The following is a 17,678-nucleotide window of genomic DNA, read 5'->3' on the forward strand; positions in this document are numbered from 1 at the left end:
AAGGTCATCCTTCAAGGTCAAAGGTCAAATTTTTAACCAGGTTTTCTGAAGGAAAAAACTGGTTATTAGATTGGCGAATGCGGGCGGGCTGGCGGGCGGGCGGAACAAGCTTGTCCGGGCCATAACTATGTCGTTCATTGTCAGATTTTAAAATCATTTGGCACATTTGTTCACCATCATTGGACGGTGTGTCGCGCGAAATAATTACGTCAATATCTCCAAGGTCAAGGTCACACTTTGAGTTCAAAGGTCAAAAATGGCCATAAATGAGCTTGTCCTGGCCATAACTATGTCATTCATTGTGAGATTTTAATATCATTTGGCACATTTGTTCACCATCATGGGACGGTGTGTCGCACGAAAGAATCACGTCAATATCTCCAATGTCAAGGTCGCCACGACTAAAAATATATTTTTTTAAAAAACAAACTTACAAAGGGGGTTAATTTTGTTTGTTCATTTCAAAAGTTCAGTTTGAGTTTTCTCCCTTTATCAGATTTTTTTTTCACAATGAAAACCTGGTTTTGTGACAATTTTGTCCCTTGTTTTTTTTAATTTCAAAGCGGCGCAATAGGGGGCATTGTGTTTCTGACGAACACATCTCTTGTTAATATATGATTTGACCAAACTGTGAACAGTTCCTTTTTAGAATGTTTTGAAAATATGAGCTTAAGTAATCAGAATTATAAGTTTTGACTGGTTTTTCCAAGTAATGGAGAAAGTTTGTTAACTGTAATAAGATGTGCTGTGTTGTTCTGAAATATGGTTAAACATGGCGCATGTCTAATGTTTGTTTAAATATAATGTTCTGTGCTTCTAATACAGGTATTTACTTCATTACGTTCATTTTATGAATACTTGATCAATTGCGGATACAAATAAATTGTAATATATATGAACCATTTTGTATTTGATTTTCACAGCTGAGGGTGTATGACTATCACTACGAAGATATTTGACCAGTGATTACATGACTTGCTACAAAACATGGATATCCTGGAAAATAAACAATTGTTAGCTCATTTTTTTAGCTCACCTGAGCAGGATATGCTTATTGTAAGCTTTTGTGACCACATTTCGTCTGTTGTGCGGTGTGAACATTTGCCTTGTTAACACTCTAGAGGCAACTTTTATTGTCTGATTTTCATGAAATTTGGACAGAAAATTTTTGTCAATGATATCTTGGACGAGTTCGAAAATGGTTCCGGTTGGTTGAAAAAAATTGCTGCCAGGGGGCAGGGCATTTTTCCTTATATGGCTATAGTAAAGCCTTGTTAACACTCTAGATGCCACATTTATTGTCTGATCATAATGAAACTTGTTCAGAAGATTTTTCCCATTTATATCTTATATGAGTTCAAAAATGGTTCCAGTTGCTCAAAAAACATGGCCGCAAGGGGCGGGCATTTTTCCTTATATGGCTATATGTGGGTTTTGTAAACCCTTAACACTCTAGAGGCCACATTTATTGTCTGATCTTCATGAAACTTGGTAAAAAGATTTGTCCCAAAGATATCTTGGACGAGTTCGAAAATGGTTTCAGTTGGTTGAAAAACATGGCCGCCAGGGTGCTGGGCATTTTTGCTAATATGGCTATAATAAAAACTTGTCAACACTCTAAAAGTCACATCTATAGTCCAATAATTATGAAACATGGTCAGACCATATGTTGTAATGATATCTTGGGTGAGTTCGAAAACGGTTCTGGTCTGTTGAAAAACATTGCCGCCAGGGGGCAGGGCATTGTTACTAATATGGCTATAGTAAAACCTTGTTAACACTCTAGAGGCCACATTTATTGTCAGATCATTATGAAACTTGTTCAGAAGAGTTGTCCCAATGATGTTTTGGACAAGTTCGAAATGGTTCCAGTTGCTTGAAAAACATGGCCACCAGGGGCGGGGCATTTTTCCTTATATGACTATAGTAAAAACTTGTTAATATTCTAAAAGTCACATTTATTGTCCAATCTTTATGAGTACGAACATGGTTCCGGTATGTTGAACAACATGGCTGCCTGGGAGCTGGGAATTTAACCTTAGTTAAACCTTGTTAGCACTATAAAAGTTACATTTATAGTTCACTGTATATGAAAGTTGGTTAGAACGTGTGTTCTAATGATATCTTTTGGGCTGCACAGAACAGGCCACTTCCTTTGTAGCTCATGTGAGCGATTTAGGCTTCTCATAGTTCATAGCTATTTCATAGTATGGTATCGCTATTTAGAAATTTTCAAAATAAGGGCAATTTTACAGCTAAAAATGTACATAATGCCCCATTGGTGCAAAAAGGTACCATGTGCCTTCTAATTTCACATGTTACCTTTTTGCAACAAGGGCGAATTTATACACTTGGTTTGCTGGTGACACTCTGTCGGTAAGTTTACGGTATGGCTTAAGTGATTTCTTTCAAAATTTAAACTTATTTGTAATCTTGAAATGATCCTGAAATGAGCTTGTCAAAACTATGGTTGATTTTAGACTTGGGCATTTGCATATACCCCATAGAAAGGTTAAATATTTTTGGTAAGCTGGTTTCTCTGGGGTGGATCAAGGGGTTTCATTCGAACTTTACCATACTTGTAATTAATGGCATTGTATACTTGTAATGAAACGTAATTCAATAATTTCTCTTGACCATTTTTAGGTTTGGATTACATATGCTGCTGGTTGGTTCAAGGAAATATATTTTACAAATCCTGCTCAATAGCTTCAAAACACCGTAAGCTATTGTAATAAAACAAAATTAATAAATATTAACCAGACCTATCTAGGGTCGCATGTGACAAGCATGAGGTCAACAAAAAAATGAGTTATTGTCAAGCAACAACATACCTAGATGCTTTCCAGCAAAACTTCATTTGAAACTGCAGATGCGGTCAAGATCCCTATAATTAAATATAGATATATGGTTTCTGCTCATTTTCAACAACAAATAGAGCTACTGTATTGAAACTACTCACTACTCACATAATCCTTATAACTAGATCTAGCATGGTATTTAATATGGTGTTTGGGGGGGGGGGGGGGTAAAGGCAATTTCACTGTAAGAAGCTTTTGAAGAATTTGAAGAAATCATTAACTTTGAAACAAATTCAGCAATTCTAATGTTACTTGATTCATTGATTCCTTACGTACAATGTATATTGATTGCACTTGGGATGGGTGTGATCAAGGTCATGGTCACCGTTACTGCATATCGAAGAAACGTTTTGGCATAATATATCAAGACGGGTAGTACTATTGTTATGCAAGAAAATATGCATTTTTCAAAAACTCTATTTTGTTTGCAAATGGGGCATATTTGGTGAAGGTATTATGGCAATACGGGTGTCTGCTTAAAATCAAAGGTTTGTGTGTCTTGTAAGATATTTTGCGAATGGGAAAAGTACTAAATAACTTGATAGTTAAAAGAAAACTTATTTAAAAAACTGTAAAGAAAAATTGACATTGCTGTCCTCCGACAGCTCATGTTTAATATATCTGATTTGCGTGGTTATAATGCAATAAAACAGTGGACGTTCAAAGCTGGCAATGATAACAATAAGGACAACATAACAATATTTTAAAGTTTGTATCATGCAGTTCGACGAATTTCAGTAGAATTAAAAAAAACAAGGACATGAAACAATGCACAGGTCGTGGTAGTATACTGTAAGGACGAAAATAATCGTTCACGGCGATGATGGGGAATCGAACCCACGCCGGTAGACCCTAGTCGATCGGCAGTCTATCGCCTCAACACAGAGCACACATTTTGGAAAAGCAATTTATCGAAAACAAACGTTCATTTGGAATGGTAAAAGATAAGCGCAATGCTGGCATGTATTTTTCTCTCATGCTCCAAACTGAACAGTATTACAGACTAGCATTTAACCCATTCATATGTTTTTAATAAACTAGATCTAGGTCGTAATATGACATGTCCACCATTAGTGTCAGTTCTATATACAATGAGCTACGAATAGAAACCTAAATGTAAGTTGTTTACTGTATATTTATATTCTATACATGTATATAATCCGTGAAATTTGAAAACATCTGGTCCTAAGCGCCACCTCGGAAGCAGCATTGGCTCATTTATAAATTCATCTCAAAAAAGGTGGAGCCCGTGATTAACGGCCGTGTTCGTGCTTTATTTGTTTTTACTACATATTAATGGTTTGTCATGTGCTTTTACGTGATTATTCTGCTCTTTTTGCAACTCGTATATCTCTACATATACCTTGAACATTAAATATATATCAAAACAACTCTTGGACAGGGTTATCAATTGACCATATTAAATAAGCGACATTTTTTTTAAATAACATGTCTCACATGACCAGTCCTTCGAGAAGACGTTTTGCGCACAATTCTTGTGTCACCGAGCTCAAATGTGTTAGCTACACTTATTTTTTAGATGAACCAATGTCTCTATAATACAATTTGAAATGCTTGACGACGGTCTTAAAATGTTGGCGACTAACATCAAATTGATAAAAGCGACTAACTTACACAGGAAGTCGAAATACGATGGCTCAAACTGCCGGGAACCGACAAAAAAGTTCGAATTACCATTAGTCTGCAACAGATTTGCATCCCCCAAAAGAGGTGTATTCATGCTATCGTGACTCAATACTAGTGTCTGCTTATGGATTGATAAGAACCAAATATTTACATTATATACTTATTAATAAATCGTTCGAGCCTTCCGATAATTCGAACCTCGCGAGTTTGAGCCAAAAGACAAATTGATATGAGTATATAGCCATAAAAATGGTGCTTCGATGACACTTCGAACCAACCGGAAAATCGAGCGAAAAGAGTTCGAGCCGTTGGGTTTCCACTATAGTTGGATAATAACAATGAAAAGATGTAAATCATAGTTTAACAATGTATTTCAAACAAAAAATATGGTTTTTTAAAAGAAGGGACCTTACGAAACATGTATTACTTTTGTGATAGTTGGTACAACATTAATAGTCCCACTGAACGCAGCGGATTATGTGTTAAGAGGAGCTATAGATTACCCCTTTCATGTAATATGGATAACTAGTATATTGTACAACTAAAGCTCAATGTCTTGAATATGAAACATTGAGATAAAATTGTTAGCTGACTAAATTAAGCATTAGGTGACATTTAAAAAACTAGCATTAAGGAAGAAATAAATACCGACATAATTTCATTCTAAAGCTCCACTAAAAATAAATCACTACGTTTAAAAGGACTCAAGTTTTTATGGAAGGAAATGGCGTTTGTGCGAACGCATTTAATTGTTTGTATGTACAAAATTGTTTTGCGAAAAAGGAATACAATCTTTACTACATGGTTGTTATGATAAAATATATTTCGTCTACTAACTCCATAGGAATCAACAGCTATCGCCTGTATCCAATGAGATGGTGACTAATTAAAACGCGTACATAGGTGTAAATCACAAAAATATGATAGTGTTTGTTTCCAGATTTGACAAGTTTGCGTGTTCACCGATGTGTACCAGAACAGAATCGTGAAACGAACTTAAGCAAAATTGAGTAATAAGGTATATGCTGTAATGTCAAACACAAATGTCAAACGCCCAGTTTCGAACATTCTTTCTGTATAATTATCTAATGTCAGCGAATATAGTAATCGATCTGTACTAAGGCATTGATCTCAATGTCAGTGTAAAGAATATATTGTTCGTTCATGTATTTAAATATAAATCGATTCAGTGTGCGTAAGGTCTATTTATGAAATCTAACCGACTAAGTGACTCATATGATCCAACCCGTTTTCAAACACGTATTCAAAATAAACGTAAACTATAATACTCAATTGATAAACATTGCGTTTAGCTCTGATGACCGTATGCTAATAATATCCTCGATATAGATATAAGATATATAAACGTCTGCTGACTGATTTTTAAATCATTTAAATATAAACGAATGCACTGTGAACGTGTAATATAAAAATGGCAGATACATTGGACGTTGGGACTTACGATCATTCATTGCTCGACAAGTGAGTGATACAACTACAATAATAACAATAAAATAAAAATAAATAAATACATACTACTACTACTACTTATAATAATAATAATAATAATAATAAAAGTTATAATAATAAAACTAATACTTATAATAATAACAAAAATAAGGATAGTTAAAGTTTTAGTTATTGGACGAATAATTTGATCGATCGATGATCGTATAAATATCGAAAAATTGATAGATTTGTCTTACTCTTTGTTTATTTGTAGTGACCTACTGTTCAAAATGTTGATTATCGGCGATTCAGGGGTGGGAAAATCCTGTCTACTACTGAGATACGCTGTAAGAGAACGAAGTTTACCAGTAATATTTATACCTCTCAATTAACCTCAGTTAGATCAACTGCGTTTCAATGTTTTATTTTATATATGTTGTATTTTATCGATACAAATTATTACGTTTTATGTAGTTGTTTACTGTAAATCGATTTCAGACTGTCTGTTTTACATGAGTACGTTTTAAAAGATACGTATGATTGCCTTGTCACATTTTTTAAATAGTGTATTCAAAAATGATTTTTATGTTACTTTTAAGTAAATTGAATTGATATACAAGTATGGATATATAGAGAATAAAAGGTTACTGCTTGATCGTTTTGTAATATATCAGGCAATGCTAAGAATAAAATAATGGCGAGGCTTGCCGCTGCATTCGTTTAACGCGTATGAATCTGTACAGCGTTGTTCCTCAACACACAAAGTAGCGTCATTCAATGTAGTTTTATAACTCCGAAAAGTCTCTTTGCGTCTTTTATTATACAACAGAAATGTAAGCCGCAATAATATAATACATAAAATAAATGCATACACTATGCATTGTTAAAGGGCCGCTTTATTAGCGTTTGTAAAATGTCAAAGCCAGTCGCTCACGTATTCGCACTCGCAGTGCATCTACACGTGTAATTAAAGGATAGATGTGTTCATTAGAAGTTCGGAATTTATTGCGCGTTTTGTCTGCGGCTATGATATTAATTAGTAAAAACATCATTTTGAATGAAAAATAAGCAAATTATAACGAAATATCAATTTTTGTGTTAATCGTTTTATTTCTTAAAATATGACCCAGCATTTGTAAAAATATAACAATATATGTGCATTCCAGAAAGGATATTTATTTCTGCGTTGAATAAGACCAAGTCCATGGAAATCGCTGCACAATTAACGAAGTTCTTATTGTTCAAAGCGATGCATCCCGTTTTCGGGTCATTTTGAGTTGAATAAATTGTTATATAATATTATATATTTGATAGTGAAATTAATTTGTTTTCAGATAAATTGATTTTTCGTTATAATTTGATTATTTTTCATTCAAAATTATGTTTGTACTAATTAATATCATAGCCACACGCTAACCGCGTGTGGTTTTGCCTACTATGGTGGTTGTGCGTAAATATTGAGTTTCTGAACATTTAGAACAGCTCCAAATAACATGTCATTTATTGGATTTATTTGAGCGGGAAACTGTGGTTGTGCAACTCCAGGGTGGGTGGGGAGAGAAATGTTCATTTCGGAAGTGTTGACAGCAGTGCATGACACAGATGGAGATGACTCGCGAGTTGCAGTGGAACATGTTGCCAACAGGTTTGAACATATTTTTGGGTTTGTTCTGATATTTCAATGTAATTGATTATGGACTGAAAGTTTTTGTGTCCTGTAGTTTGCATCATTTCTGTGGGTGCAATGGTTGAATCCTTTAATTTTTGAACTAGAGCAGAATGATTACTGATATTTTTTGCCTTGTCAAAACCGGCCCCGATTGCCATAGATTTCAACATCTGGGCAAGTTTTCTTGGACCAAGTTTTTGCCTTAAGAACCACTGATCAGAACTGTCAGTTAAGGGCCCGGTTCTTGTTGTCAGGTAGAATGGGCTATCATCAGTGCTGAAGCCAGATGGCCTTTTACCACTATACTGTTTGTAAATGTAAATAAGGTTTCTATTTCTTAATTCTGGTGAGGCAAACATCTTAGGATGATTTGTTTTGACATCGGATTCATTTTCCCTAGTGCGGGTCTTGGTCTGCCGCTCATTTAACTCCATATTTTTTTTCCACAAGCATCTATCTTTAGTTTGACATCACCCCATCTTTAAAAAATATGTATAATTATCAGAAGTATTTCATCCGGCGTTGTTGCACCCAAAATGTTGTCCGTCGACAGTTTTTAGTTATTCGCTTGATTTGTTAGAGACCCAAAACCTGATAACTGCCGCATCTGCAGCGAGAAAGAGTTCGCGGCGCGGTTTCAGTCATTGAGCTACAATTATTTAAAAATCGACACATTATATGAATATTATGTTAAATGTAATAATTTTGAACGGATCGTATATAGAAAAGTTCAAAAAACATTTTTTAATTATACGTGTCGCAGAAGAGTAAGTTTATGAACTATTAACATATTCCACTAAGTATTCCATTCAGTCAAGTGGTATTTTAGCGCAGCACATGTCATTCCAAATTTGAAGCTATGAATAGAATATGGAAAATATAATGTTGTTGTGGTTCATACTCACAGACTTTTCCTTAGCGCAAACTTAGATATACGTTAAATTTCTTCTTTCATCTTTTAAATCTTAAGGGCAGTTTGTGTGAATCCTGTATTAAATTACGAAGCATTGTAAATCAATGTCATTTCCCTCCTTGATTTGTTTTTCTCAAAATCTCACCATTGAAGACAATTAAAAGTAAATTACACTGGTGTTAGCATTTTTGTGACCGTTCGATTGGCCTTCGTTAAAAAGTCGAACTTCATGTTATGTACCTGTAAGTAATGTTAAGTTCAAAGAGAGAACAACTGCAGTGCCTTCAGCGCTTGGATTCTATCTCTTCGTCAGATAATGCTGCAGCCGCTCTAGGCTTGTTTTCTAAAGACATGAATATAACATATAATTATTGTCTGCACATTTTACACATAATTGTGACTCTTTTAGACTTAGATACATATTCCGATTAATTACAATAATAACAAACATGATCAGAAATTGTTGCTTTGATTTTTTTTAAACAAAAAAGTTAGTAGAACTCATTTAAAATCGAAACAAAATCGAAGAATAAATATATAAAAGTAGATACATTAAACATAATGTTTTAATACAATAATGCTGTAATATTTACAAATTTCACTCCATATTTACTGTGAAAACAGTGATTAAACTTACCTTTTCCTTGTTTATTTTTTATATAGATTTTTCTGTTTTGCTTTCAGGCAGGCACGTGTTAGAAAAAATTTTGGCCACTGCTACGAAAGATAGAAAATGGGTACTTTGCTCTTTGTCAATTCCGCTCAATCTTCCCACGATGCTACGCAATGTGACAGGCTCGTATTCATCACCATTATTTATGCGAATGGAGAGCAAATATGTGGCAAGATATTCATCTAGATGGTCGACTGATAAATCGTGGATTGCCTTCGTTTCGTCTTTCATCGCATGCTGTTGTTTAAATCAACTGAAATCTGCCAGTGTTTTCGGGATAGTGTTTTTGTTATCTTCGCCTTCGCTTTTACATCTTCGGTTGTTATTTCTTAGGCGTTGTCTCATATGTTTTCACTGTTCTCATTTAATGATTTTGTTTCAGTAAGCGATTCTCTATGACTTTTATTTAAATTGAAATTTGCATGCGTGCTTTCATCAAATGGCTCATTAAACACTCTCGGATTTATTCCAAACTAATTTGCAAAGTCTTCCTCTTACATTACAACTTCCTCCATTAAACCGACCCGAACAATGTGTTTATTGTATGTTTAAGTCCTAATTTTCAAAAGAAATTAGCTTTTAACTAGCCTAATCAAACACAATTCCTGTGGCATAATTGACAAACTGTAGCAGACGACAAATGTAACCTGAATTATAATTTATTTTGTTTTAATTAAATAATGAATACATAGTACATGGAGTTTTTTTGTGAAGTGAGTTACTATTTTATTTTTATAATTTTTATCCCTTTTTAATTGGGTTATTTTATTTGTTTTGCCTGTTTATATTAAGTGCTGAAATTTTGACATATCCCTTGACCTCTGAAATTTGCATAGGAAGGCGTGTCTAAACACGTATTCGATTTGTTACATTATGTCATCAGCATTTGTTCATTCATTCTTTATATTTGGAAAATACGTTTTTTTCTGCTTTTCTTGCTTTTTGTGGATTAAATGTAATACATTTTCGTATCAAATTGTTTGTCTGATGCATTTTTACAATAAAATAATATTTAGTTATTAAGTCTTAGTAGTATGACCTTCCTCCACACATGAACTGATATAAGAACTGCCTATTGAACATGATATAAAAATATATCATGCAGCTATCAGGCAGATATCAATATGGTGTTATGATAAACACATATACAAAGTAATGCTCCTATAATGGTTGGCATACAAAGACCCATGTTTGTTGCAGGATGACGAATTCAGCGACTGCTACATAAGTACCATTGGCGTGGATTTTGTGAGTACCTCTTACATAGTTTGTTAACAAGACTGGTTTTATGTATTGCGATGAAAGCAACGCTATTCCCATACTTTTAATTAACGAAAGTCATTCATTTGTATTTACTAGTCACCAAAATTATACAGAAATGCTTAGAACCTTCAATTATGATTGCACGAATCTCTCATGTATATATGTATATCATATTTAACCATTTATTTCAAAGTTGCTGTTTTTTGTCCTCAGAAAATCCGGACAATTGAAATGGACGGCAAAGTCATAAAACTGAACATGGTGAGAAATAATGCTATGGAAAACGTAAAGTCTGTTGGAGATATACATATATGAAACTTCGTAGAATATGTTTTCTATAGGAAAAAGGACACAATACATTTATATTTCTTAAATACATAATGCAAGGTCTATGTAATGCATTGCGTATTTATAAATCTGCCTCCAGACCGATTGGTTAATTCGATCGTTGTGTGTAAAATATGTACTACCGTTACTCCGAATAATAAATGTTGTGGAATCTCCACATCGTCAACAAATTAATGTTTGGAACGAAGATATGTTCATATTTGTAAGTGAAAAGATCCATATAAAATGTGGTTTCCACGTATTCCTATGTTCACAAAGTATAACTTGAGCTTTATGAGCAGGAAAGAAACCTTATTCTCATTTGTCTTCAGTGGGACACCGCCGGACAGGACAGGTTTAAAACTATTACGTCAACTTTTTATCGAGGAGCACACGGAGTCATACTGGTGTTCGACCTTACTGATATGGTATGCCGACTGCATTTTGTTGTAGACGTGGTATATAACTTTAAGCACAATAACTTAGTACATTTTATTTAGAAAATTGTTTGACATAGAATACATGGTATTCGCTTGATTCAAGAATAAATCGTCACAGCTTGACAGGCATTTGAAACGTCGATCGTGGTTCCTGGTTTTCTATCGTTAAAACATCGATACATTCTAACTAGAAACTGTTTTAAGCTTTTTCCTCTTTTTGATGAGAACAAAAATGCATTTTACTATTCTTTACATAGAAAAAGGAAACACGTGTAAGGACGTGTTAAAAAGTTTTTGAAGAAATTCATTTGGTATTAAGGGTTTGATTTGCCTAAAAAGTGACCGAAGCCAGTTTCGTTTTATAATTTATGTAATATTTCCAGTTAACACATCTTAAATACTAATAACGAACGTTTTGAGAGATTTGCTGATTGTGCAGATCACATATGAAGCATCTTACATGATCTTATATTTCAATTGATTTTCTTATGTGAAAACAACCATGTGATTTATAAACTGCCACTTAAATATAACGCAATAAAAAATTAGTTTTACACACATGAATAATTGATTTATATAGAACTGCAAGTGCATCGTCGGAAGCCTACTGGCAATTTATTTAATAACTTCTAATTTTACTTTCCATTCCAACACTCCGTGATAGATGGAAAGTATATCAGCAGTCAGGTGTATCCTAGGATGTTGCAAATACTCATAAAAGGTGTAGGATCAACGGGGTTTACACACGGGCTGAACAGAATGTAAACACACCGTTTAGAGTTTTTATTTTTGCAAATATGTAAACTTATTGAAATACATTTTCAAACATCTTTAGTTTATAAAAACAGTTTTTCTTGCAGTTTGTGCCGATATTTTAAAGGGGCCTTTTCACAGATTTTGGCATTTTTTAACTTATTCATTAAATGCTTTATATTGATAAATGTAAACATTGGATCGTTAAAGCTCCAGTAAAAAATCAAGAATAAAATTAAAAAAAGGAAAAGAACATTGCCCGGAGCAGGTTTCGAACCAGTGACCCCTGGAGTCCTGCCAGAGTCCTAAAGTAAAAACGCTTTAGCCTACTGAGCTATTCCGCCGAGTACACTTACGGTACGTATTTTATACCTTATATAAGCAATCTTCGTAGTTTCACAAAATTTAACGACAAAAACAGAACTCTCCAAATTATTCAATCGTTTCGCGTTGCAACGCTTTATAATTTTTAGGTTTTAAAATCGTCAAAAGATGCATATAATGGCTATATTAGACCATGGTAAATGTTCAGTATTACTGTGTCCTCACAAATATCATAACTAAAACGAAAATTTGCGAATCTGAAACAACTTTTTTCAATTTTGTCAATTTACCAAAGCGTGAAAAGATCCCTTTAAGATTAAGGAATACATCATGGAATACATCTGAAATCGATGCCAAAATGTTCCGTGCAGCTTTACCTCGTGCATAAATGCGTTACACATCGAATAGTTGGCCAAGAACACAGGCTTATTATTTAAAATAATTCTGATGTATTTCACATTGCCAAAAGCAGCATTAAAACGGTAGTGTATGCACTAGTTGAAATACTTAAGAAAAATCGCTTTGAAAAGTTGTTTGGAGAAAAGCTCCGAATTCCGGTGTGTTTACATTCATTAACTTTCAATTGCGAACCCCACAAAGTTACGTGATCCTGCGCCCGTTATTGTTATAAATAAAGTTTTCCCAAATTGCTTGAATACAAACATGGATTGGTCACATGACTTCTATTGTAAACGTCTCCATACAGGAGTCGTTCCATCATATCAAGCAATGGATGGGCGAGATAGACAAGTTCGGTGGAGGTCACGTTGCTAAGATGTTGGTAGGAAACAAGTCTGACCTCAAAAACAAACGCGTGGTTTCCACGGATATGGCACAGGTATGGGACACTTATATGAGCCTCGCTCTGTGAAAACTTTTTTTTTCATGTGTTCAAAGTGTCGTCCAAGATTAGCCCTTGTATTCCGCACAGACGAATCAGGGACGACACTTTCCGCTTATATTGTATGTTACGTTTCAAGGAAGACTGCTCTCGACAAAATCCAGTGAAGGCGGAACGTGTCATCCCTGATAAGCCTTTACGGACTAAACAGGCCAATCTTTGACGACACTTTACGCACATGAATCTAGCCCCGTTTTTCCCAAACGAGTTATAAATAAATAAATTTATTAACTAGTCCATACTTCCTGACCGCTAAACCAATTTCTGTTGAATTCATTTTTTTTCAACGTTGACTTCTTAATATAAGATTCTCACATGTTGTATAGAATTATGCAGAGGAATTAGGGATACCATACATCGAGACCAGCGCCAAAAGCAGCGAAAACGTCGACAAATCGTTTAAAAAATTAATTTTCGACATGAAAAACTCTCAGCAAGCTCAATGTCGACCAAGATATAATAAGTTTTCTGATAAAGAAAATGAAGAATCTCCAGATGGATTTTGTTGCAGTGCAAAGGAATGTTGTAGTAATTTGTTTTTGACATGCGTCGGAGGTCTTCTATTCCTTGTACTCTCTTGTTGTGGCATCAAAGTCTTCCCTGCAACCTGCTCTCGTACCCCTGCATATCGCCGTTTCCACGAGAAGTAACGCAGAAGCGTGTGCCACTGGGCAAGGGTCTTGCACAGTTTGTATACGATCCATGTTCTTGATCATTTGTCAATCGTCTGTGTGTTCCGATCTTCACTGATCAAATGTCGACGATATAAACAATTTCTTCAGTGAATTTTAATGTTTGATGTAGACGGCGGCAGTTTGAGGTGCACTTCAATAACATCCTGGTTTACACGCCGAAATAGTTGAAATGCTATAATCAGTTATTCAGGAGGAGCCAACCACAAACACCATAAACGAATATTGCACGTTGGTATGGCCACATTGTGACTGAGTTTGTTTCGCTAAGATACTTTTCCTTATTTACATTCAGGAATTTGCGATCAAACTGGGCATACCATACATAGAAACAAGCGCTAAGATGGCGACAAACGTCGAGCAAGCGTTCCTAACCATGACGGCTGAGATGAAAAAACTCTTTGATACCGGCGTCTTATCAAAACAGAAACACGTTGTATTTCCAGGAGGCACGCCCGTTAGGACCAGTGGATGGAGTATTTGTACGTGCTAAGAGCAGTTTATCGGGTATATGTACGTGTAAGGAGCAGTGAATGGGGCATTTATACGTGTTAGGTACAGTTGCTTGTGTATATGTACGTGTTTGGAGAAGCAAAAGCGCCAGTGTGTATCAAACTCCGGTCATTAAGCTTCATTCATTGAACATACACGATAAGACTACGTTCAAAGCGCCTGACTAACGTGTAAGGGAATATCAGGAAGCACCATTGTGATACAGTACTGCTTGTGCCAAATATACCATTATTGGTTGAATTATTTGTGTCCTGCACGTAATATGAATACTGACTTATGACAATGTTGTGATATTTGCACGATTTAAACCAAAGTGTAAATTCTATTGCCATAACGGAACCTCAAAATTACATTTTTGGTTTTGTTCTGTCTAAATTAAAACTATGTATTAAAATTATCGTTCAAAATTTAAGCTCAAAAGCATTAATGTGGCAGGCATTCATGAACTCGATAAGCATGAATCATGTTCTTGGATTGTTTCCTACATTAGCATTCAGGTTTGTTACTGCTCGAGGGGCCGTCTACCAGATAAAGCGTCGTATCGACGCTATTCGATATTTTGGGAAACTACGAGGATTGCTCATATAGCTAAGCAATACATCCATGCTGAGCTGAACGTGGATGGTCGAGTGGTCTAAGCTGGAGGCTTTTTACTCCAGGAATCCAGGGGTCAGTGGTTCGAGCCCTGTTGAGGGTTATTTTTTTTCCTTTTTTTAAAATTGTATTCTTGTTTTTTTACTGGAGATTTATAGTTCAAATGTTTAAATTTATCAATATAAAGCATTTAAAGCATTTAATGACAAGCTTTAATACATGCCAAAATCTGTTGGACGGCCCCTTTAAGCAGGCAAAACACAATTTACATAGGCACGCGTCATTACATTTAAATTGCTTTCAGTATGGAATCTTATGTATCCATCGTTACGGAAATCCTACTATATAAATGCTTGACGGTCAATGCCAGGTTAATATTTGCGAGCTATAGTATCAACCGTTGTTTTCATTATTCATGGCTGTAATTATAACTTAATCACGCCTGTCCCATCGATCTAAATCATACAAGTACGTTGATCGAATCAACGGTTTGGGAAGAATGCGAACACTTGACCCAGTAAGGCAAATCACAGCATGAGGATGACGGTTGGAAGCAACTTCTCGGAACATGCCATAGCGGACATAGTATATATATACACACTGTAAACACATACAGTTGATACATTAATATTTTACAAACATGATCATATCACATACACGTTAATAGTCAAGAAAAAGAAGACGCTCAATTAGTTTCATACAATGATACATCTCAAAAGTGTTCAAGGAATTAATGTCCATTGTATTTGAATAAAGGAAAAGTTATAAACATGTTTCTTAAATTCTTTTAAGAGGAACGCTAAGAATAATGTTTGTTTAAACGACGGTTTTGCATGTTTTGATTATAGAAAACAAGAGAATATGTCAAAACGTTTTGTCTAAAATGTTTTGTGTCTTGCTCAAAATTATGTATACCTGCTTATTACTGGTAGTTTGCCTTTTACTTGTTGGTATGACTACAAGTTAGCGTTTTTTTCTCACAACAACAAACTCAAATTTGTTAAATCTGAAACGTGCTTTAGGCTGAGTTATTTTGTTTTCGCCGTCGTTAAAAAACTCGGCCACGACCTTTGTCCGAATATAATATCGGAACTGGGTCATGTTGGTTGAAAAAATTGGTTACTAGGTCAAATTCAAAGAACAGGTTATAAACAATCTAAAAGTTACATGTATGGCTAAATCAATATAAACATGTCTCCGACCATTTGTTCAAAATATTTCTCGGATCATTGAACATATTCCGGACCGTTTTGAAACATAACCGCCAAGAGGAGGAGAGAAAGTTTAAGTTTATGGCAATCAGTAAACGCAGATCCCATTTTTTTCCCATTCGTCATAAGACGTGTTCACAAACTTAGTTTTAATAATGCATTGGCTGAGTTCGAAAAGTGTTCAGGACCGCTGAGAAACATGGTTGCCGTGTGCGATGCAGTTTTTCTTATCAGGATATATCACCCATGGTCCCGAAGCGATCACTTTTGTACAAAGTGCACCAATTGTTGAAGACATGACCTGGTGAGATAGTTTTTGTTAAAACTTCACGCATATTAAACCATGGCATTGATAGTGTCAAGAAAAAAATTATTTCCAAGTTTCATATAGATTAAGTGGGGTTTAAACATGTAAAATTCGTTTTTTAGATTTGACGAGGTGACATTAAAAAATATATATAACAAAGCCACCCGGGTTGAATCCCCGTCCCGGCAGCATGAGAGTTAAGTGGTCACTATATTGTACAGGCGGGGCTTTATGTTTTGGAGGAAATAATATAATTTTTCGGGTGAACAATTACTTTTATTTTGTAACTATTAAATTACATATTATTGTGCCATGTATGTACTATTTTGTATTTTTCGCAATAGTTAATACTGCGTTTATTTAATTAATTTTTCATCGACAACTCGCCGTACCTACTCTACGTGTATGTGTATTTTTCTATCGCTTTTTAAAGATATACATTCTTATTTGTTTGTATATTGATTTATTTTTTTTCAGAGAAATTTCTTTCATTAACATCGGGGAATGGTCAAATAATAATAAAATATATAAACATTTGATCTGCGTGCTTACAATAAAATCCTCGCAGAACACGAACCCCGAAACAGCGCTTAATCAAAATTCGTCCCAGAAGGGTAACAAGATAAGTATTGATGCAAAGCATCAAAGGGCGTCGAGAATTTCAGTGTAAAAGGCACTCAATGAAGTTACATGGAACGATTTTTTTCTACTGTAAATATTAATATATATATTGGCCGATTATTTTAAACAAAATAGAAAAAGATACTGGTTTAACCATTATCTATGATTTTGTGTTATAACCCTCAAATAACCATTATCTATGATGTTGTGTTATAACTCTCAAATAATCATTATCTATGATTTTGTGTTGTTACTCCCAAGTATTGCATAGTTCATTTTATTTACATTGGTTTCCTTTTTTTTTACTGGCATCCGTGTGCAGTTTTCATTAATGGAACAGAACTGTGAAGGTTTAAAAAATCTGCTTCATCTTGTAAGAGTAATGTCATATTTTTCTCAACTTCAAGCGGAGATGATTCTGAACTTATTCTTACGTTGCTCATTTACGATAGGGGTTGAGTACTCATTGATATGAAAACACTGTAAAAGTTTTAATGTGTTTACGACCCACCCTCTCACA

At 34.7% G+C, this 17,678-nt stretch overlaps 1 protein-coding gene across 3 annotated transcripts; it reads left to right on the plus strand.

Annotated features, from left to right (window-relative positions):
• The first annotated feature begins 5,317 nt into the window (after positions 1–5,317).
• On the plus strand, positions 5,318–14,775 carry LOC127872914 (ras-related protein ORAB-1-like). 3 transcript variants are annotated; one of them, XM_052416439.1, is made up of 7 exons: positions 5,318–5,990; positions 6,232–6,304; positions 10,413–10,460; positions 10,689–10,736; positions 11,135–11,230; positions 13,026–13,157; positions 13,547–14,331. In XM_052416439.1, the coding sequence occupies exons 1-7, from the start codon at positions 5,941–5,943 to the stop codon at positions 13,868–13,870; spliced, it is 771 nt and encodes a 256-aa protein (XP_052272399.1). In that variant the 5' UTR covers positions 5,318–5,940; the 3' UTR covers positions 13,871–14,331. The 3 variants fall into 3 exon arrangements, with proteins under 3 accessions (XP_052272399.1, XP_052272401.1, XP_052272400.1); XM_052416441.1 differs by having other exon boundaries at positions 5,350–5,990; positions 14,208–14,775; XM_052416440.1 differs by lacking the exons at positions 5,318–5,990; positions 6,232–6,304 and adding exons at positions 6,312–7,602; positions 9,224–9,276.
• Positions 14,776–17,678: the final 2,903 nt, after the last annotated feature.

The sequence above is a fragment of the Dreissena polymorpha genome, chromosome 3, assembly GCF_020536995.1.
Source record: "Dreissena polymorpha isolate Duluth1 chromosome 3, UMN_Dpol_1.0, whole genome shotgun sequence".
NCBI lineage: Eukaryota > Metazoa > Mollusca > Bivalvia > Myida > Dreissenidae > Dreissena > Dreissena polymorpha.